Source organism: Myxocyprinus asiaticus, chromosome 12 (genome assembly GCF_019703515.2).
Source record: "Myxocyprinus asiaticus isolate MX2 ecotype Aquarium Trade chromosome 12, UBuf_Myxa_2, whole genome shotgun sequence".
In the NCBI taxonomy this organism is placed as follows: domain Eukaryota; kingdom Metazoa; phylum Chordata; class Actinopteri; order Cypriniformes; family Catostomidae; genus Myxocyprinus; species Myxocyprinus asiaticus.
The window spans coordinates 5,333,397-5,354,990 of NC_059355.1; the positions used below are offsets into that span (position 1 = coordinate 5,333,397).

A 21,594-nucleotide genomic window follows, 5' to 3' on the forward strand; every position below is an offset into this window, starting at 1 on the left:
TTGTAAGCTAAATCTTATTTCCTCTTTGGGATTTATATCATTTGGAGTGACACCCATTGGATTCATAAGTAACTGAAGGTATTTTTAATTAAAACTGGTCAACTGCAGCACTAGTGTTGGACGAGAAGCTCTTTGGCTGTAGTTCAATGACAAGTGTCTTAGTAAACTACAAATCAATTTCAAAAAACATGTTTACATGTCCCAAATTCTGATTAATACAGGAATATGCCAGCAGTCTTAATTGGATTTCGAGAAAACAATATTTACTGAGCTGTGACCTCAAAGTCCATGTCACAGTGCTAATCTGGTTATGGCAATCAGGTTAATGCATTTACATACATGGTTACATAATCTGAATAGGACCAAATTCTGATATCAGAATGTTCTTATGCATGTAAACAGTCAACCCAACAAAAATCAGTCAATGAGACCACATGCAAGATATAGAAACATACAGTATTTAATAATCCTCAGACACAAATGACCCAGTCTTACATCACAAAACTCGCTTTCTAAAATGAGACCCAGTTTCACCAAACTAAAAACATTTGTTTAAAAAAGACAAACTGAACTGCATGATATCTTACAACTCGATACAAAGAGGAGCATGAAAAGATGTTTCACTTGCAAGCTATATGCAGAGAAAATGTGTCCAATAATTACAAATAAATCGCTTTATAAAAAAATAAAAAATAAAAAGATCAGCGAACTGGGCCAGGCACACAAAAAGGGGGTGTGACCATCACTATAATGGTCCAATAACACTATAAAATGTCATTTTATATACAAGTTCATAGAACAAAGTCCTCTTCTTTTTATTAGTCCTCTTCTTTAACCCTTTTCTTCTTTTTCTTCTTCTTTTCTGTCGTCTATAAATGAAAGCAATTATTTGAGAACTTCCAGAACAATGATATGTATCATAAATATGTTATGCATTTGACATGTTGACCCTCACCTCTTCTGTCGCCTCTTCTTTCAGCTCTTCCTCAGCTGCTCGTTTCTTTTCTTTTTTCTTCTTTTTCTTTTCTGTCATCTATAAAGGAAAACAATCATTGTTTAGAAACAGCCAGATTTACTCAATAAACCATATTCCATTATAACAGTACTCTCAACATAGCCCTTCAATGTAGGTCTGTAATAAACGAGTTGATTTTTTTGTAATCGATTATCTGTTACAGTACTAGACTACAAAGTTACTTAAAATTGCCTTTTCTAATTTATGCCAATAGGAAAAAGGAAAATCTAGTCCCTAGATAAGCTCTGGTATAATAAAACGATGCAACGCCACATATTAATGACTTTGTGGTGCAGGATTTAAGAGAATTAAATGCACCATCAACCTGACATGAATTTCTCTCTTACCTCCTCTGCTGGGCTGACAGCTGTCTCCTCCTCTTGCTTGGGTTCCTCCACTCTCTTCTTTTTCTTCTTCTTCTTTGGTGTTTCTGTTTCTGCCTCCGCAGGGCCTTCTGCGTCACCTGTGATTCATATTCATTTAATGTTCATAGTTGTTAACGTAACTTAACTACACATCTAACAAGTGTCTGCAGAACCGTTGTGTTACAGCGTATGAACGCCTACCTTCTGCGGGGGCTTCCTTCTTTACTTTCTTGGCTTTCACCTCCACGGGCTTCTCTTCTTCATCATCCTCCTCTACCTCTTCTATCTTCCTCTTTTTTGAGACAGTGGGGAGTGTTGAGTCACCAGATGGGTCGTATATTTTTACATCACTGGCAGGAAGTGAAAAAAACTAATATAAATCAAGGAGTGTCACAATTAAACTGGCTGACAACTGACATGGAAATAAATTGTGGTGAACGATTTACGCCTTTCATGACAATTACAGATGTTTCACAGAGTAAAATGACATGCATCATTTTCTAAATATTAAAATATTTACACTTATTTTTACATTTCTATTTTGGTCCACTTTAGTTGTGATTCACACACAGACCTGAACATTATGTTATAGTAATAACCTCGTGTGATCCCGCATCCACATGTGGATGTTGTATTTTGGCTTCGCTATATGCGGCGCATAATTTAAATGAATTAAACTGACTGAATACTGTACACTTGATTCTACAGTCATTTAAGTGTTAAACTTCTGGCACACCGCGTCACGTGACATAACAGCGTGACGTCGATTTCTGTGAAGCGCACCTATGGGCGCAGCGCCAACAAAAGTGCCTCTGGTAAGAAACCTTAATGTTTTTGATTAAAACCAGTTTGGTTGAAAAGAGTAGCGTCTGTAGTTTCGTTTGATATGCCGCTTTAAAAAGTCCACATATGTGGAAACTGGGACCTTATTCCCTAAAAAGCTAAAGAAACATGTTAGTTATTTTGAATAACTTTCAACATCTGTGGGACATTTTGCTTAATTTTAATCTGACACTCTATAGCTTGGTATTACTTAATATTTCACAACGTAGTCCTGCTGTCCACATATGTGGACATAAATTTTCAGGAAAACTATTTGCTCTGGAATGATTTTTTTTTTGCTTGTTTATTAGGTGCTACTAGTTACAAATTGCAATTTTTGGTAAAAAACAAAAAACAAAAATTATAATATTTTTATTTTATTAAAACTGTATGTATCGGGGCCTGGGTAGCTCAGCGAGTATTGACGCTGACTACCAACCCTGAAGTCGTGAGTTCGAATCCACGGCATGCTGAGTGACTCCAGCCAGGTCTCCTAAGCAACCAAATTGGCCCGGTTGCTAGGGAGGGTAGAGTCGCATGGGGTAACCTCTGCATGGTCGCAATTAGTGGTTCTCGCTCTCAATGGGGCGCGTGGTAAGTTGTGTGTGGATCGCGGAGAGTAGCATGAGCCTCCACATGCTGCGAGTCTCTGTGGTGTCATGCACAACGAGTCACGTGATTAAGACGCATGGATGGACTGTCTCAGAAGAGGCAGCAACTGAGACTTGTCCTCCACCACCCAGATTGGGGTGAGTAACCGTACCACCATGAGGACCTACTAAGTAGTGGGAATTCCAAATTGAAGGAAAAAAAAAGGAAAAAAAACAAACTGTAAACTGTATGTATCAATTTGATTAAACACCATTTGATCATAACATTTTATTAAAAAATTTAACATGGAATCCAGAAAAATTCAAACGGAAAATGCGTAATTTGCATCTGTGAGACTTTATGCAGTTCTTTTCTGTGTAATTTCATCAAAAATCTGAGGCTTTTTATTTGTTGATTATAGTATCGATACCGAGGTACCAGGGCTGGTATCATACCGAAGCCAAAATTTTGGTATCAGAGCAACCCTATTTGGATGCCAACACATGCTTGGAATTTAAAGTGCACAAGGATTGCGGGTTAAGCGCTCAATTGGGTTTAGATCAAATTATCATAAATGGCCAACCTGTAATGATCACAAAAGGCCTATGCAATCCTTTTGAATTTTATAGATCAGAAAAATCTCACTGTATTTAGGACTGTATTAGGACCAAGACAATAACACCATTGTAAAGTATGCCAAAAAGGATGTGGATGTAAGATAATGCTTACCTCTTGTGTTGAAATTTATCAGCCTTTGCCAGAGCTTTGCCTGACCCACTGATGCGTCTGATCTGAGACAGCAAAAACACAAACACTTGACCTGTTATGATCAAATAGTGTGCCACTGTTTGCATGATAAAACTTAGCTTTCCCATGAATGAACGACTGTATAAAACATCTGCACATAAACAGCAAACAAAACCAAGCTCAGATGAGGTAGTGACTTAAAGACCCACAGGGGATTTTCAGGACTGTGACATGAAGTCGTCATCATCACCGCTTGATCATGGATGAATTAAACTTTGGGATCCACTATCAGCTGCAACTCACCCCTTTCTCCTCCAGGTAGCGTAATCGGACTTCCAGCTTGGCTCTGTTTTCCACACCCATCTCTGCATTGGTATCTTCCCCCAGGGCGTCGTAACGGATGGCCAGGGCTGTTTTGGCAGCCAGCATTCTGGAGATCTTACCCTTGTTCTTGGCTGTGGTCTGCCCCACCAGGGAAGCATGGTAGATGAGACCGTATTTGGGCGTATCACGTCGGGTTTTCAGTGCGCGGAAGAGCGCTTTCTCAGCCCCTAGAATCTGTACAGTGGATGCAGGGTGCTTTGCCAAGCTCAACAGGGATCCTGATGAGTTGCACACAAAACAAAACTTTGAGTTCGTTGTTTTATGTAAAAAAAAATCTGACTTAATGGTGAAACATCAGCACTAACTCAGGGACAGACGGATAGCAAATTGTTGTTTGATTTCATGTTTACTCATATTTAATAGGAAGATTGTAAATGGGTACTTTCCCTTAAAACTGGATGAATCAAAACATGCACCAAGTAATCAGATTACATTACCTGAAATGTACTCTAAAAGATTACAGTTTCAGTTGTGCAATGCAAGTAGTAATCAACCCAACACTGCTGATTGCTTGCGTTAAATCATCATCAAATTCCTGGCCAATTAGTGCTCACCTGCATGGGATATGAGACGGGCTCCTACCAGTTCGCCCACCATGACTGTCAGGTTGGGTGCGATAGCCATCATACGATTCTTCAGGTAATCGTACAGCTGGGTACGATACTCTGAGATTTCTATCACCTAGAGGGGAAAAACCCCAAACAAAATGCATCAACACTCTAGAGTCAAAATTAAAAATAATATACCTAATCATTAATAAAAACAAAGTGCTTCGCTATCTATTTTTTTGCATACGAGCACTGTGTATAAGGATTGTTTTCTCTCATTCAACACACCTGGTCACACAGGTGCATGATGTTGGCGATGTCTTCCTCAGACACCTCTGTTCCCATGGAGATCTCTGCAGCCAGTTTTACCTCTGCCTCAATCTCCTCTGGAAGAATCTCAGACAAGTCCGTTGAGCCCACATTCGTGCGATCACCTACACATTTGAAACAAAGAAAAGTTTAGCCATCATATTTCATCTGAAGTTGTAAGACTGACTTGTATCTCCTGTACAGATGTGCCTGATGCATCTGGGGAACTGACATGACATAACATTTCCATACACACACTCCCTTCTGTTTTAAAGCAGGCACTCATTGCTTGTTCGGACAGACATGAAACAATAACTAAAGTGCGTATGATTAAAGTACTTGAGTCGTGTCACAACATCCCTTCTCGTATTGATTTTAACAGCAAAGTTATTACTTCTACAGTGATGTATGAAGGCTGACTATATGTTGAGTTTGAAATGCACTTTATGTTGATGCATGGGGCATAAAAATGCAGGTATTAAGTTAAAATGTTGATTTAGTAATTAGAGTTCTTTTTTTTTTTTAGTTAACCATGGTTTTATTATTGTAATATTGTAGAAACCATGACTGAAATAACCATGACTGCAGTCACCATGGTTTTCTTGGCAGAAATCACTGTTCTGATACAATTAAACACGGTTTTACAACAGTAACAGTTTCCATATAGTAACCATGATTTTACTATAGTATTGTAACCATGACAGTACCCATTAAAATTTTTTGGTTACTATGATTTTACTGCAAATACCATGGTTAAACCATGGTTACCGTAGTAAAATCATGGTGATTTTACTAAGGGCAAACCTGTTGAAGTGTTTGTTACCAAATAGAGTATTCTTAAATTGAATTTGGCAGTAATATGTTAGGTTTTATGTTTTTTTCTGACCATAGCAAATACCGAACCATACCAAAATCGTGACCCTAACCGTTACACCCCTAACCCTCATTGTCCCTAAGGGAAAATAAAACTTTGATTTTAAAAAGACACATGTTGCCATCCACAAGGTTCCTGATGCTTTTCTAGATATCCCCATGTAATGACACACATGCTTACACTAACCGATCTTTCGGACGCTCTTGCAGTACGCCAGGTTATCAGTGATGATCTTGCCAAGCTCTGGGAAGTGCCAGCCGTACCATTCCCTGCAGCGCATGATGTAGTTATTGAGCTCCTTATCCAGGTCATCAAGGAGAGCTGGACAAATAAAGTTAAGTAGAGTAAAACAGGCTGACTGTTAAGCCTATTACTGGATGCAAGTATAGCAGCACATATAAGTGTAATAAAAGCATTCCTTACAAATAGCTTGAACAATCATGGTGTCCACCTTGTCTGGGCTGAACTTCAGCTTGTAGCGTGAAAGACTGAGGAAAGATCAAAGAAACTCAGTCAGTTGCTAAACAAATGTAAGCATGTAGAAATCGATGCAATTTCTGCTCAGGTTGTCTCAGTGGTAGTGACGAATGCTGATTAAAATCCTCAGAGAAATCGGTCAGCAGGAGATAATCATTGACGGGAGCAAAGAATAGTCACTGGGGTGGAAAATGCAGCATTTTTTATCATGGGAACTAGGGGACATCATTTGTTATAACCAAAAACTAACCTGTGCGCCAAACCGAGAGACATGGCGCTAATCTCTCTGGCCGGCAGACCTGTGATGAGTCCCTCCATTTGATTCCTGATGCCTCTCATGAGTTCAGCCACAGCAGGGCTGTGCACACAGCTCAGGTTCAGCTTCTCCTGCAGAGGGCGACAGAGAGCAAGTCTCAGCCAAAAAAGCTTTAATGATACAGCCTATTATTAACTCCTTTCTGGTTTTGAACCTGCAATCTTTGCATTACCAGCCCTGATGCTTAAACATAAAGCTACCACTAACCCCAACGGTTGTTCCAGCCGTCCTAAACACAAGCTCAGATGAGGTAGTGACTTAAAGGGCCACATGATTTTTCAGCAACGTGACACAAAGGTCATCATCATCATAGCTTGTACTATTTCACCATGCACACATCAGTAACATGACAGATCTGAAATTGCACTGGCCTGCCATTTACCTTGATGACTCCTCCTAATTTAACATCAGAGATGGCCAGCTGCTCGTGAGCCTCTTTTGCTACAACCTTCTTGAGCACCTTCTTCAGACTCTTGCCTATTTTCCCCTCCACCATCGCTGTGGCCGCTGGCATGGACATGAGATAAGATAGAGATTTTGAGCTTAGACTAATTTACAAAAGGTAAATACTCTTGTTGTTAAAGCAATATTTGACCAAAAATGAAAATTCATCATTTACTCACCCTCATGCCGCCTCAGATGTGTATGACATACTTTCAACAGAACACAAAGGTTTTTAGAACAATATCTCAGCTCTGTAGGTCCATTCAATGCAAGTGAATGGTGACCAAACCCGTTGAAGCTCCAAAAAGCACAAAGGCAGCATAAAAGTAATCCTGAAGCGATCCAAACGGTTTTGGGTGAGAACAGACCAAAAAACAAAAATTTCCACTATAAATCTGGACATCAGCAGTCCCCTTTGCAATCCTGATTTCAAGCTTGATTACACTTCCTAGCGCCATCTAGTGCTCTGCACATGCGTCAAGCACTAGGAAGTGTAATCGAGCTTGAAATTATGATCTACCTACTGCCTAGAGATTGCAAGATTATGGATTAAACCACTGGAGTTGTATGGATTATTTTTACGGAGCCTTTATGTGCATTTGAGCTTCAAAGTTCTGGCCACCATTCACTTGCATTGTATGGACCTACAGAGCCGAAATATTCTTCTAAAAATCTTAGTTTGTGTTCTGCAGAAGACATTTTTGTATGAACTATTCCTTAAGAGTCTTATATTTTCACAATCTGATCATTTAGACAGAATTAGTGGTCAATCGATATGGTTTTATTTTCATGGCCGATGCCAATATCCAGAGAGCAGAGAGGCTGATATAATGCCGATATATCACACAGTTTAATTCAGTAAATAACATACACATCAAACGGCTAAAAAAAAAAAAAAAATGATAAACTCTTATTAGAACAATATTTACTGGATTTCACAAAACTTTAACTTTGTAAAAAGGAATCTATAAAAAAAATAATATATATAATAAATAAATTGTTAATATGTTAGGTAGAAGAAAATAGCAGTGCATACAGTAGTCTAGTAACCATGGATGGCATGTGCACATTAGCAATCACATTTTCTCACAAAAGACCGAATCAAACCGAAGGTGTGCACAGTGAAAATGACATTTACTCAAAGCGAACAAAGTGCTTTGAAGTTGCTCTCACGTGCTCGTTTGGACCCAGCAAGCAGCAAACAGTTTACGCGGCCCTGATCGCCTGCTTGGAGTGCTGAGTTTTGATCCAGACAGACAGAACACGCACTTTACTTCAGAGAAAGATATTATACGAGTGCACGACTGGAAGAAAACACTGGATTTTCGAGAGGTTTGTGAATTACATCAGTTTAAATGAGATATCTGCATATTTGCAGACAGTATATGTAAGAAGTCTTATTGATATATGCCTTTTTATCATTAGACAAGTTGAAAGTAACAGGAACTGTTGATAGAATACATATTTTAGAGGAAGATATAAGAGCTCTACAAGTTTTGTGAGGTTCGTTCATTACATCTGTTTAAATGAGGTATCCGCATATTTGCAGCCGGTAAATGATATTAGTTTTATTGATATTTGCCTTTATATCATTAGACATGAACTGATGAGGAGAGAGAGAGGAAGAGTGAAACAGGCCAGCACTTCAACAATATGATCTCATGCGCACACGTCTCCTCTGATATGTGGACCGTTTAAATGAGACTGTGTTGCACACCGGTCTATTATTGTAGTAATACAACAGCATGTAACAAAACGAACTGTGATTGGTCATTTAAATGTCTCAGACGGCTCCTTTATGCACAAGCAGGCGATTCTCTGCGCTCTCATGGCCTTAAGAAACAAATCGGTCAAATGGGAAAATGTATGTGAATATCTGCCATTTGATCAGCCTCTGCGATATATCGGTCGACCACTAGAAGTAATCAAATCCACAATAATCTGAATGGCTGTGGTCTCAGTGGTAGTGACGAATTATTGTTGGGTGACATCATGTTTGAGTCAGACGCACAGATACATCATAGACACACAGCGGATATGAAACTTGAACTGCTTTGGGTCCATCACTAATGCATATCATGGCCTACAGGTATTAATTCATGTCGACAGCATTACCTGCAAGAGCTTCTGTCGTGTCCTGGAACTTCTCAAAGTGCTTCAGTTTGACACTGAAAGAATGATACAAAGAGTTTTAAAAATAAAACTAAACAAAAAAGGGTTATGGGTTTCCACTCCTTTTAACCAATGAATTTTCACGACTTTTCTAGTTTTTGTGATTACTGGATAAGGATATTTATGACACCATTTTGAAGTTTAAATAACAAAAAGCAATTTATTTGAGCCAAACAAAGCTAGAAAATGTTGCACCCACCACAGAAATTTCAATTATTTATTTTTTTAATATAATTTTCCATGACCTTCGCCAGGCCTCGAAAATGCTATTTTAAAATGTCCTGTTATTTCCAGGTTATAATTTACTCCCATCACAGATGTGTATGATTTTAATAGTAATCCATTCGACTTCAGTGGTTAAATCCATATCTTCAGAAACAATCCAATTGATTTTGGGCTAGTACAAACCAAGATGTAACTCCTTTTTCCCTGTACATCTTGCCATTGTAGTCTCAAGGCACGATCATGATTTCAAGTTTGATTACATTTTCTAGTGCTAGATGCATGCGGAGAGCACTAGATGGCGCTATAGGAAGTGTAATCAAGCTTGAAATCATAATCGCCAATGAGACTGCTGTCATAAGATTTATAGGAGAGTTATTTTTGGTCTGCTCTCACCCAAATGTATTAAATCGCTTCAGAAGACATGGATTTAACCACTTGAGATGTATAGATTACATTCAAGCTGCCCTGATGTCCTTTTTGGAGCTTCAAAGTTTTGGTCACCATTCACTTGCATTGTATGGACCATCGGAGCTGAGATATTGTTCAAAACTCTAAGTCTGTGTTCAGCAGAAGAAACAAAGTCATACACATCTGAGATGGCATGAGGGTGAGTAAATGACCAGATTATCATTTAGGGTGAACTTTTCCTTTACAAAGTAGTGTTGCGTTAAACTCTTTATTCATACAATGCGCATTTTTTTAAACAGAGCTGTCGCAAGACTATTTACACACACACCAAAAAACGTACATTTTGTTGGCCTTTTCTGGTGTCTCAAATTCCTTCCACAGGCTGTCCACCTGCTGGAGTTTCTGCTCATCCAGGACCTGCACAGCAAAAGAAACAAGATTGGGTGGTTTGATCACAGCTGATGAGATTCTTTCTGCAGTTGTGACATGCCACATTTAAACTGCACTTTCCACGAATTGTCGATAAGAAAGTCGTCCTAGCGTGATGACCAGCCAATGAAGAGCTCTCTTCAGAAGACACAACGTGGCTGGCATAGCAGGCCCACAGGGTACACACTTGCCCAAGACATACCAACCTAACTTAAACACGCTAAAACTATAGTTGTACAAAGAGATGCCGCACGCATTCACGAAAAGACTAAGAACTTTTCATTTGTGCGACTTAACGAAGGCTTTTATCTGCTCTGATATCACTGCTAACTGAGCCGGGTAGCTAATAGCAAGATCAAAATCTATTAATTTTACTTCAAAGAGCGTCATGGTGTTCATTTTTCAACATAATAAATATGCTTACCTTGAAAATGGCATAACCGGCGGCGGTTTCAAATAACACTAACATGTTTAAATGGTTTATTTAGCTCTAAATAAAGTTTAACACCGAGCTCCCCACATGAGAGCTTTCCGCTACCAGGAGTTTCTCTCCACGAGGTGCACATGGGGACAGTCTACGCCTGCGCAGTACTACCAATGTATTTTGCGCATGTGCGCGCAGTTCACAGGCGGTCTGGAGGAATATTATGCATCTAAGAACTGTTTCACCAGCTCGTTCACATTCATTTTAACAGCTGCGTATGTTGACTTTGCATTGATTTTTGTGGGCAATGCTGAATGTTCACAGTCCCACATAGAAACAAAAGTCACGAGGAAATTCACACGTGGATTAATACTGTTTATTCTTTTGTACTGTCTTTAACCCTTGAGTGACCTTCGGGACATTTTTGTCTTTTTCATTTTTTTTTCCCGATCACTTTGGCTGTGTTAATGCCAACGGCATAAATTTTGCCAAAGGTGTGTATTTTTGGGGAAATTTTGATATTTCAACCTCAGTTCCTATAATACATCTACAGGGTTGGGAGGGTTACTTTTGAAATTTATTCCACTACAGATTACAGAATACATGCTGTAAAATGTAATTTGTGACGTTTTCCGTTGGATTACTCAAGGTCAGTAATGTATTCTAAATACTTTGGATTACTTCTTCAGCACTGGTAGATTTTTTTTTACTTGTTTTGACTATAAAAAGTCTGCTAGTACAGTAAGACAAAATACATGTTAAAAATACATTCTCTGAAAAACCTAAATATCTTATGCAGTGTTGTTTCTAAAACAACATAAATCAAATTGATCGTTTTTAGATATTTTTACAGGAAAACAATACAAACATTATTATCAAGAATACGATTTTTCCCTAATATCAAAGGTCTTACTAGAAAAAAAAAAAGAAATTATGATCCAACATTAATTTTCTTGATAAAAAAATATGATCATTCCTGGTAACATGTGCATGTAAAGCTGACAATTTACACAAGGTTTATTTCTATTTCTTCTGCTCCAAACTTACTTCAAACTTACTTCTCTGTCTGCTCGTGTGAATGTAACACATCATAAGAAAGTGTTTCACCGCTGTTCAAATGCACTTTGGATCGCATCATTTATATGTATAAATGTTTTCCATCTGAAAGGACTAAATATTAAATGAAACAAATGACAATAAAGTGCAAAGTAATCTCTTCAGTAATTAAAATACTTTTTCAATGTAACTGTATTCTAATTACCAATGATTTAAATTGTAACTGTAGTGGAATACAGTTACTTATATTTTGTATTTTAAATATGTAATCCCGTTACATGTATTTCGTTACTCCCCAACCCTGTACATCTATAATACACTGTGTACACAAAACAGTTACACTCAGGACCTTCAGGACAAAAATGTCCCCATTGAAATCCATTAAAACTGCAATATTTGATCACAGTGCCGTTAAAGCATAAAATCATGAATTCTATGATATTATGCTTTCATTTCGGAGCCCTGGCTTCAAAATTTACATTTGGAATATTTTCCACCAGATGGCACCATTTCTTTCATGATTAGCCTATGGAGAAATGCTTTTTTCCTATTTTCTGTTTGCTGTATAATAGCTAACTGAATAAATGATGCAGCTAAAATTGCGTGGGTGTGTTGGTATGGATGTCAGAGTGTGTTTTGTATGTGTGTATTGAGAAATGTATGTGTGTGTGTGTGTAAAATCAACAGTGGCATTATATAAACAAACTGGCATTTAAAGTGTTCAAATCTTGTAAATGAATTAATATTTGGTAGTTATGATCAGGACTGATGTTGGTTAAAAAAATGTACTCACTGAAAGTGGAAAATAATATTAATACATAATATTATTATGGCGGTTTTTTTGACACGGTCATTTTTGTCCTCTAAGGAGCTCTGAGCAACTTTTTTAAATTGACGCACAAGGGTTAATCGGTCGAAAAATATCATGAAAACTGTACAAGATCTTGTTTTAGGTTTTAGCCAAACACATGGCTTCTCCACAACATTTCAGCGATGTATCCTCGGCGATGCCAAATGGAACCAATCAGAAAGAGTGTGGTGATTAAAACAGCACTCACTGATTGGTTGGGCCACCTACGGAAGTCCCGCCCATGTTTAGTGACGCCAGCGGCGCTGTGTTGTGAGTCTGCTGGTAGCAAAGCAAAAGACCACATTACTGAACACTACACTTCATTATTTAAACCAAGCCATCTTTCTTTAACGTGGGGCTGCACTTTGCGGAATATAATGTCAGATACGGTGAGTTTAAAGCTGTATTCGAATAAGCTTGTTCGAATGAGCTGTAGAGTAAGACGACCTGAGCAAGATAATGAATATAAGAGGGCCCATCTTTAGCCTGTCTGTGTTTTTATGGCTAACTGGCTGTATGGATGGGCAAAGCCTAACTTATTAAATAACTATAGTGTTTTTAAATCCTATATAACCTTTGGCTCTTGTTTTCCTAATCTTAATGCAAGTTACTCTTGACGGAAAACGTAAAAAGAGAGACGAATGGCTTTCTCAAATCTTCATAGCCTGAGTGCTACAATGCTAGGCTAACAGTGTTATTTTGCATCAGAAAAAGATAATTAAGTAGCATCCATTTTTAAATATTATAGTATATCCAAGAAAAGTTTGACTAAACACACTGACCTGTATTGGGTGTAATGCATTACTGAGTAATTAATTACTGTAATTAAATTACGTTTTCACTGGAAAAAAAAGTAAAGTAAGGGATTACTCTTAATTTATTACAGTTACTTCTGATGTAATTGCGTTAAATACTGTATAGACTACAGACAAATTCTCAAAAAAACAATAGTAAATTTAAATCGAAATTTAACGTCTAATGTTAAAATGTATGTTTTCTAATTTAATTCAGCCAACATAAATTCTTTGGTCAGTTCATGAATAATTTATTTGATTTGATATGATTTATTTGAAAGAATTAAAAGAACAGTTTCATGTCTATCCTTGTATTTTTCATCTGGTCGAGGTTGATCAGGTTTTTAGAAACAGAAGTAATGCAATTACTTTTTAAATAGAGTAATTAGCACAGTAATCTAATTACACTGTAGAATATGTAATTAGTAGTTATTAATTACTTTTTTAGAGTAACAGTTACCCAACACTGTTCAAAACTAAAGATGTTTAGTTGTGGGTCTATGGATAATCACACTTAATCTAATGACTCTCTTTTATGCTTTAATAGGAGACCAAGCCCTCAAGTGACGGAGGTGAGAAGAAGGATGGAGAATATATTAAGCTGAAAGTGATCGGTCAGGTAAATCAAGGCACTTTCTGTTAGTTCACCTGGAAAGTCAGGATGTCAAATAACAGTAGACGTCTCAACATGATACTGTCCAGGTTGACACTACAGCATCTAATGATGAAGCTGATCTGTGATCATCCTGCAAGTGGTTATTATTATCATTCAACTGCCATGATGTAATGGCTTCATTTCATTTGGCAGGACAACAGTGAAATTCACTTCAAAGTGAAGATGACGACACATTTAAAGAAGCTGAAAGAATCCTACAGCCAGAGACAGGTGAGGAATCAGTAGCACACATTTGCCCACCTTTCTAATCAGGAGTTGGAAAAGTCCATCTATCTCTGTAAGTTCACTACGCACTGCAGTGGATATGGAAATATGGTGGTGCAATTCAATTCTGGATGAAGATCGGCTCAACATGGCTAATGGTTAGTTTTGCTGGCATAGATGCCTAGATGTGAGAAATTATTTTTAATAAGATTTCTGGTGTTTTGCTGTTTTAAAAGAGGTACTTTAGGCACATTTTATGTAATTTTTTTTATATAATTTTGTGATCAATGCACTAAAAAAACCATAATGTTCAGAACTCAAAACCAGGGACTAAAAACGAAATGTTTTTGATTTTTTTTTGCTTAGTTCTGAGCAGAGTATTTTTTTGTTCCGGCGTTCTGCTGCCTCCTTTCCAATTGGTATCCGGTTAGAACACTTAAAAGTTTTCTTTAAAAAAAAAAAAAAAAAAAAAAAAAAATATGACTATACTCTGTGCTAAGGGTGGTGATATACAAATTGCAGTGTTACCAGATCTCTCAAGAAAAATAAGCAATAATGTCCCCCAAAAATAATGTTTTATTTGAAACATTATTTTGTTTTAATTACAGATCTGCTTCTCCCGGCAGCATTAAATCTGTATTAATGCATCTTATCAAACAGTAATTCAGTAAAGACATGGAAACAACTCAGAAATGTACTTTTTACCTCAATATTTTCCCCTGTATCTGGATAATCCGTGTATGGATATGCGCTATAAAAATATCTAGTTGTCTTAAAGGTCTTCAGCATGTCGCTGAAGGCTTGTAGGCAACATCCACAATGTGAATTTGTAAATTTGAGAAATGTGTGATGCAGCAGATGTGTGATGCTTATCATGTTCAACTAAAATGAGAGGAGCCTCATTTTTTGGGCAACAGGAAGTGATGTAATTCCGAATATTTACTGTGATAAACCGTTTAGACGTTGGTTTAATGAACAAAATCATCGTAATGAAATGAACTGGTTATTAACCGGTTTCCAACACAATTGAATGGGACTTTCATTTTTTGGTTATGTTCTGCCGAACTTTTTGTTTGTTTTTGGTTTTCGTTCCTTGGAACGTTTTCAGTGTCTGCTCAACTTCTCCAGTGAAAAACTTTTTCACCTGCTTGTTACCAGAACTATTTACTATACTTACTCGTTAAAATTGAATATTTAGAAACTTCTAAAGTCTAGTCACTGTGAGATAAAACGGAGGAAGCAGAGTAAACACTACAATTCCTAAACACCAGAAGAATGAATGTGGGAAATGTGGGAAAATCCATCAAAACTTGTGGCAGTTCCGGGGGCCTGGGTAGCTCAGTGGTAAAGATGCTGGCTACCACCCCTGGAGTTCACTAGCTCGAATCTCAGGGCGTGCTGAGTGACTCCAGACAGGTCTCTTAAGCAACCAAATTGTCCCAGTTGCTAGGGAGGGTAGAGTCACATGGGGTAACCTCCTCGTGGTTGCTATAATGTGGTTCTCGCTCTCGGTGGGGCGTGTGGTGAGTTGAGCGTGGATGTCGCGGTGGATGGCGTGAAGCTTCCACACGCGCTATGTCTCCGTGGCAACAGTAAGCCACGTGATAAGATGCGCGGGTTGACGGTCTCAGATGCGGAGGCAGCTGGGATTCGTCCTCCGCCACCCGGACTGAGGCTAGTCACTATGCCACCACGAGGACTTAGAGCGCATTGGGAATTGGGCATTCCAAATTGGGGAGAAAAAGGGGAAAAATAAAAAAAAAAAAAAACTTGTGCTGTTGTAGCACCTACCCCTCTGCATATCCTACATTTTTAACAAGATCCCTGATCACTTCAGTCCAGTTTCAACAGTTTGTGTGGCATATTTCAGCACAGGTTGTTTTGATTCTGTCACAATAGAGAGAGGGTGAAAAATGATCATGACAAACTAAATTACAATTTTGGTTGTAACTTGTACTAACATTAGAAAAAGTGGGGGGGAAATAAGCCAGGTATTGCATATGTAATTTCTTGTTTTAGTGATGTTTGATTTGCATTGTATGCAGGGTGTACCCATGAACTCCCTACGGTTTCTCTTCGAGGGACAGAGAATTGCAGACAACCAGACCCCGAAAGAGGTACAATGCACAGTTTTATTTGCTGTATTAATAAAATGCTGCACAAGATTACACGGGTTTAGTCAAATCAATTTCAGGTCAGGAAGTGAAGTCAAATCAATGGATGATTTATGTTTATTAATTGTAGAAATGTGTGGGTGCAATTGAATTGGTTATTGAAATAATTCTAAATCTAAATGAACCTAATGCTTCTGTTTTGTTGACCATGTTTACATGCACAGATTTTCATCAGTCGAATCAGTTCAATCAGATCGCAGATTCCAAATGTACTGTTTATCTGTACTCTAAACTCCGCAGTCTAATGAAAGTATGTTTACTTGTGCATGTAGAGTTGGATCAAACTCGCTCATGTCACCATGTCTCTCTCTTTCTCTCTCTTTTTGTCTCACTCAGCTGGGAATGGAAGATGAAGACGTGATCGAGGTGTATCAGGAACAGACTGGTGGTTGTTGGAATGACTAGACCTTTATTTTCAGGCTCTTTATTTTTATCTTCATTTTTGTATGTATGACATTTCTTCTGTTTCCTTTTGCTCTCACCTCAAAGGGAAATAGAAAAACCATCTGGATCAAATAGATATTCTTTTCAGGCTGCTGTTATAAAGGAATTAGGGAAGAATTAAAAAGGAAGGGGGTTGGTGCAAATAGAAATAGAAAATGTTTCTCTAGCCACACCCCTCTTGAATCATCCTCTGTCACGTTTTCATGCTTACCCATCCCTGTCCTCACGCACCTATTTTAAAGGATTCCGGAATGACGTGATAAATTGTCTCCCTCCCTAAGCTGAGTGAGCAGCGTCTCACTTTAAGGGATTGTTCATCAAAAAAAGTTGTTTTTTTTATTTATTTTTTAAGATTTACTTTCAGGTTTATAACAAAGTTCCATCAAATTGAATAGAGTAATCCTTATCAAAACAAAATAACAAAATATTTTTGAGTTTTATCAATTTAATTAAGAAGTACACAATTATTTGATGAAATTTTGTTATAAAATTGAAATGCATATATCCTTAAAATAGGTTAAAATATCTGTTTGAGTGTTGTTTCACTGAGGCATTGTTCTCTTCTATGTCGTGGACATGTTTTAAATCTTTTGTCATGGTTATTAGAATTCATTAAATGCCTTATTCATTCAGTCGCTCTTGAATTGTGTGGAAACAGCATCTCCGAAAATCTCAAACTGGTTCATTTTAAGCAACAGTGAACACATTGCGACACAATGCCATGGGAAACGTATTGACTATTTTAGATTCTGAGATGTTTAGCGGTGGTTTATTTATGATCAATTGTTGTCTGATTTTAAAGTGTAAAATGTTGCTTCCCTCTTCTTATGTGTCTGCAACAACTATGTACAGTTGTACAGTTTAGTTGTGCACTGCGAATGGGAAGTCACTGTATTGTGTTGTAACTGACCAGTAGGGAATTTTTTATTTTATTTTGCATGTTAATGTCTAATGTATAAAAGTTTGTGCTGCCCCTGTTCAAATGTGTTGTCACCTTCTATTCTACCTAGTTCTGTATATTTAGCTCTCTTTTAGCCACATTAATAGACTAAAAACAAACTTTTTACCTGAATAATTGTCAGATGAATGTTCTTTGATCAGTACTCAGGGGCAAAATTCACAAACACAGAATAAATACAGAAACAGCAATGAACATCTCATTTTCAATTCCTTTAAATCTGTGCGAGAGGGGAGGGATATTTGGTCCAGATGGTTTTTTGTGGATATAGGAGAATTATTACTTTTCTTTTGTCCCTTTTCTTTTTTTTTTTTTTTTTTTTTTTTAATAAAATGTATAAAACAGTTTGTGTTCACCTGTGCTCTTTACAAATATTGCATTTAACCCTTCTGTTTTTTATTTATTTATTTTTTAGAAAATTCCTTTTTTGGTCCAAAAAGATCCTGGTAGAATACAGTAGATAAAGAACACCTCTTCCTTTACATTAAAGGGATAGTGTGACGAGGAAAGGGTGGGGCTGGGCCGTGACTAAGCAAGCCCGGCCCCCAATTGGGCTAATCAGCCGAGGAGAGGGATAAATGCGGCGGAACACTCTCTCTCTCTTCCGAACTGCCACGTTCTGCCGCATTTATCCATCTCCTCAGCTGATTAGCCCAATTGGGGGCCGGGCTTGCTTAGTCACGGCCCGGTCCCACCCTTTTCTCCTCATTGTTCACCCAAAAATGAAAATTCTCGCATCATTTACTCACCCTCATGCCATCCCAGATGTGTATGAATTTCTTTCTTCTTCTGAACACAAATTAAGATTTTTAAGAGAATGTCTCAGCTCTTTTGGTCCATACAATGCAAGTGAATGTTTGCCAACATTTTGAAGCTCCAAAAATCACATAAGTCAGCATAAAAGTAATCCATAAGACTCCAGTGGTTAAATCTATATCTTCAGAAGAGATATGATAGGTGTTGGTGTGAAACAAATCAATATGTAAGTCCTTTTTTACTATAAATATTCACTTTCACATTCTTCTTCTTGTGTTTTTGGTGATTCACACTCTTCATGCATATTACCCCCTGCTGGGCAGGGAGAAAAATTTCAAGCTAAAAAAGAATTAAATATTGATCTGTTTCTCACCCACACCTATCATATCACTTCTGAAGATATGGATTAAACCACTGGGGTCGTATGCATTACTTTTATGCTGCCTTAATGTGCTTTTTGTAGCGTCCAAATTTTGGCACCCATTCACTTGCATTGTATGGACCTACAGAGCTGAAATATTATTTTACAAATCATAATTTGTGTTCTGCAAAAGAAAGAAAGTCATACACATCTGGGATGGCATGAGGGTGAGTAAATGATGAGAGAATTTTCATTTTTTGGTGAACTATCCCTTTAAGAACATTGACATCGACTTGTTTTTCACACTTAATGCTTTTTAGGAGCATTTAATCTGGAAAGAGTGTCACCTATTTGTCAGTGGTGGTAACCCTAATTCTTTTACAGTAGATATAACGTTAACTCTTCATTTTGAGTGAAAAAAGCTCATAATGGAATATTGTTTGAACTGTTAGAAAAACATACAAATCAAGGATTAAATTCAGATATAAATGTCCGCTTGGCAGATGAATAATGAGTGAATCCCCAACATATCTAGGGATCAGGATATCATAAAGACTTGACTCTTTTGGGCCAGTAAGCAACCATTTAGTAATTCCCTAGCAAAAACCATCCAAATCACCCTGACATTGCGTAAATATAAACAAGTATCATAAAAAAAGTTTTTTTTAATTTTTTATAATTATATATATATATATATATATATATATATATTCATTTATTAATTGTTGTGGAGAATCCAAAAGCGTTTTTATTAAAAACTTTATTACTATTTTACTTTTTAACTTAAATGGGTCAAAAATGAACCAAACATAACAAGAGTGAAATGATCATGGGAATATTTCATTTATGAGCACTAGATGGCAGTAACTCCATGTGTGTTACTGTACAGAAAAAAATTGCAGGAGTAAAAAAACACTTTTGTTTGAGTATTTCCTTTTTAATTTAACAGGTCTTTCAGTGGTAAATAGTATGGCACACATGTATTTATTTTAACCACAGCAAATACACCCTTATAAAAATACAGTGGTGGTACTGACTGATTACCACATTCATGTATCTCGGTACTAACATGGTACTCCAAGGTACTTAAAAGAACTACAGTTCTATAATGACCTAGATCTATAGCTAATATAGTTCTCAAAAAAAAAAAAAAGGAATACCATGGCACTGTTTGTAGCCTTTTTCTTCATTGTTTTTTTTGTTTTGTTTCTGGTATAGAACATAATTAATTTTATTTATTTATCAAACATTATACATTTGCACATATACAATGAAATTCTTTTTTTCACATATCCCAGCTAAGCTGGGGTCAGAGTGCAGGGTCAGCCATGATATGGTGCCCCTGGAGTAGATAGGGTCAAGGGCCTTGCTCATGGGCCCAACAGTGGCATCTTGGCAGTGCTGGGGCTTGAATCTCCAACCTTCTGATCAGTAACCCAAAGCCTTAACCACTGAGCCATCACTGCATCTACTCTTTAAAAAAATAATAGTCAAAAGGAGGAATGTCACATAAAGTAAATGTACTTAAAACTCAGGCTAGTTTGAGGCCAGCTAAATATTTTAAGTTCTAAGAACATTTTCCTAACGTTTCCATTAGGTTGTTAAAATGTTATGTGAAAGTTCTGGGAGCTTTCAAAATGCTACGTAGGTAGCGTTTTTTAAAAAATGTTTTAAGAATGTTTTTTCTTGGTGGTAGGAACGTTCTGGAAAACATTTGAAAATGTAGTCAAATGTGTAATAGAAGCAGTTTCCTTTCTTCTACTAAGCTCGCTTCGAGCATCTATAAAGCAATTACTTGAGAATTTCACGGTTATTATGTAATATCCGTTGGCTGACGTTGTCAGGCACAAAATCCTGGACACAGGTGAAGATCTGTCTGGAACTGTTTAACACTGTGTGATAATTCTTTTTTTTAAAGTTCTACATAAAGTTTAAAATGTTCCTAGACTTTAGCTTTTAAAAGATTAACATTTTGTCAAAACAGAACAATACCCCTTCTGATTCCACGTGTTTCCAGGGTTACATTGAAAGGTACAATGTTAAGGGCCCTGCACTGCTGAATGTCAGTGTGGTGGGAGAGAAGGCCTTTACTGTGCCATACATGCAGAGAGATTGTTTATTTTAAGTGTCTGATTCCAGGAAGGCCCTGATATTAAGGCTGGGGAAAAAGAGAGAGTGTGTGTGTGTGTGTGTGTGTGTGTGTGTGTGTACATGTTTATACTACATTTTGGGGACCAAATGTCCCCACAAGTATAGTAAAACCTGAGATCACCTACCTTGTGGGGCCCAGCCAGTGGTCCCCTTGAGGGAAATGGCTTATTAAACAAAATGTAAAAATGCAAAAAGGTTTCTGTGAGGGTGTTTAGGGGTAGGGTTAGGGGATAGAAATTATCGTTAGATCTGTATAAAATGCATGGAAGTCTATGGAGAGTCCCCACAATGATATAAAAACAAGTTTGTGTGTGTGTGTGTGTGTGTGTTGAGTTGAGTTGGGGGGATCTGGGAGTGGAAACATGGATTCGGAAAAACAGCAGAAGGGTAGATAAAGATGGAGATGAGATTCAAAAGCGAAAAGGATGGAATTGTGTTCTTGGAAAGAAAGGGAAAACTCGGAGATTGTGTCCATGTGGTGCTATATGAGCCATACATAGGCCTTAGGGGTACTTTTTAAACAAGGCTCTGTTCTGCCCTTTGAGATTAAGTGGTTTTCCTAGGTTTCTAATACTTAGATCAAAGAGTTTTCATTCCTCATTGTTACTTTAGACTTGTAG

The 21,594-nt window shown here is 37.5% G+C and overlaps 2 protein-coding genes and 3 non-coding genes across 5 annotated transcripts; 1 reads left to right on the top strand and 4 right to left on the bottom strand.

The window, feature by feature from the left end:
* Window positions 1-435: 435 nt before the first annotated feature.
* LOC127449473 (nucleolar protein 58-like) lies at window positions 436-10,695 on the bottom strand. Its single transcript, XM_051712914.1, has 15 exons — window positions 10,551-10,695; window positions 10,038-10,114; window positions 9,008-9,060; window positions 6,831-6,955; window positions 6,383-6,519; window positions 6,079-6,143; window positions 5,842-5,976; window positions 4,761-4,906; window positions 4,479-4,605; window positions 3,844-4,142; window positions 3,523-3,584; window positions 1,582-1,730; window positions 1,363-1,478; window positions 956-1,033; window positions 436-869 (listed from the first exon to the last, which is right to left on the bottom strand). Exons 1-15 carry the CDS (start codon window positions 10,593-10,595, stop codon window positions 819-821), a joined length of 1,665 nt encoding a protein of 554 aa, XP_051568874.1. The 5' UTR covers window positions 10,596-10,695; the 3' UTR covers window positions 436-818.
* On the bottom strand, window positions 3,714-3,798 carry LOC127449692 (small nucleolar RNA SNORD11B). The gene has a single exon (XR_007898782.1). It is a non-coding gene; the product is annotated as a small nucleolar RNA SNORD11B (small nucleolar RNA).
* Window positions 6,683-6,767, bottom strand: LOC127449691 (small nucleolar RNA SNORD11B). The gene has a single exon (XR_007898781.1). It is a non-coding gene; the product is annotated as a small nucleolar RNA SNORD11B (small nucleolar RNA).
* LOC127449690 (small nucleolar RNA SNORD70) lies at window positions 8,838-8,928 on the bottom strand. Its single transcript, XR_007898780.1, has one exon. It is a non-coding gene; the product is annotated as a small nucleolar RNA SNORD70 (small nucleolar RNA).
* Window positions 10,696-12,715: 2,020 nt separating the features above from the next.
* LOC127449510 (small ubiquitin-related modifier 1) lies at window positions 12,716-18,030 on the top strand. The gene is made up of 5 exons (XM_051712998.1): window positions 12,716-12,845; window positions 13,798-13,869; window positions 14,059-14,136; window positions 16,176-16,247; window positions 16,641-18,030. The coding sequence occupies exons 1-5, from the start codon at window positions 12,834-12,836 to the stop codon at window positions 16,707-16,709; spliced, it is 303 nt and encodes a 100-aa protein (XP_051568958.1). The 5' UTR covers window positions 12,716-12,833; the 3' UTR covers window positions 16,710-18,030.
* Window positions 18,031-21,594: the final 3,564 nt, after the last annotated feature.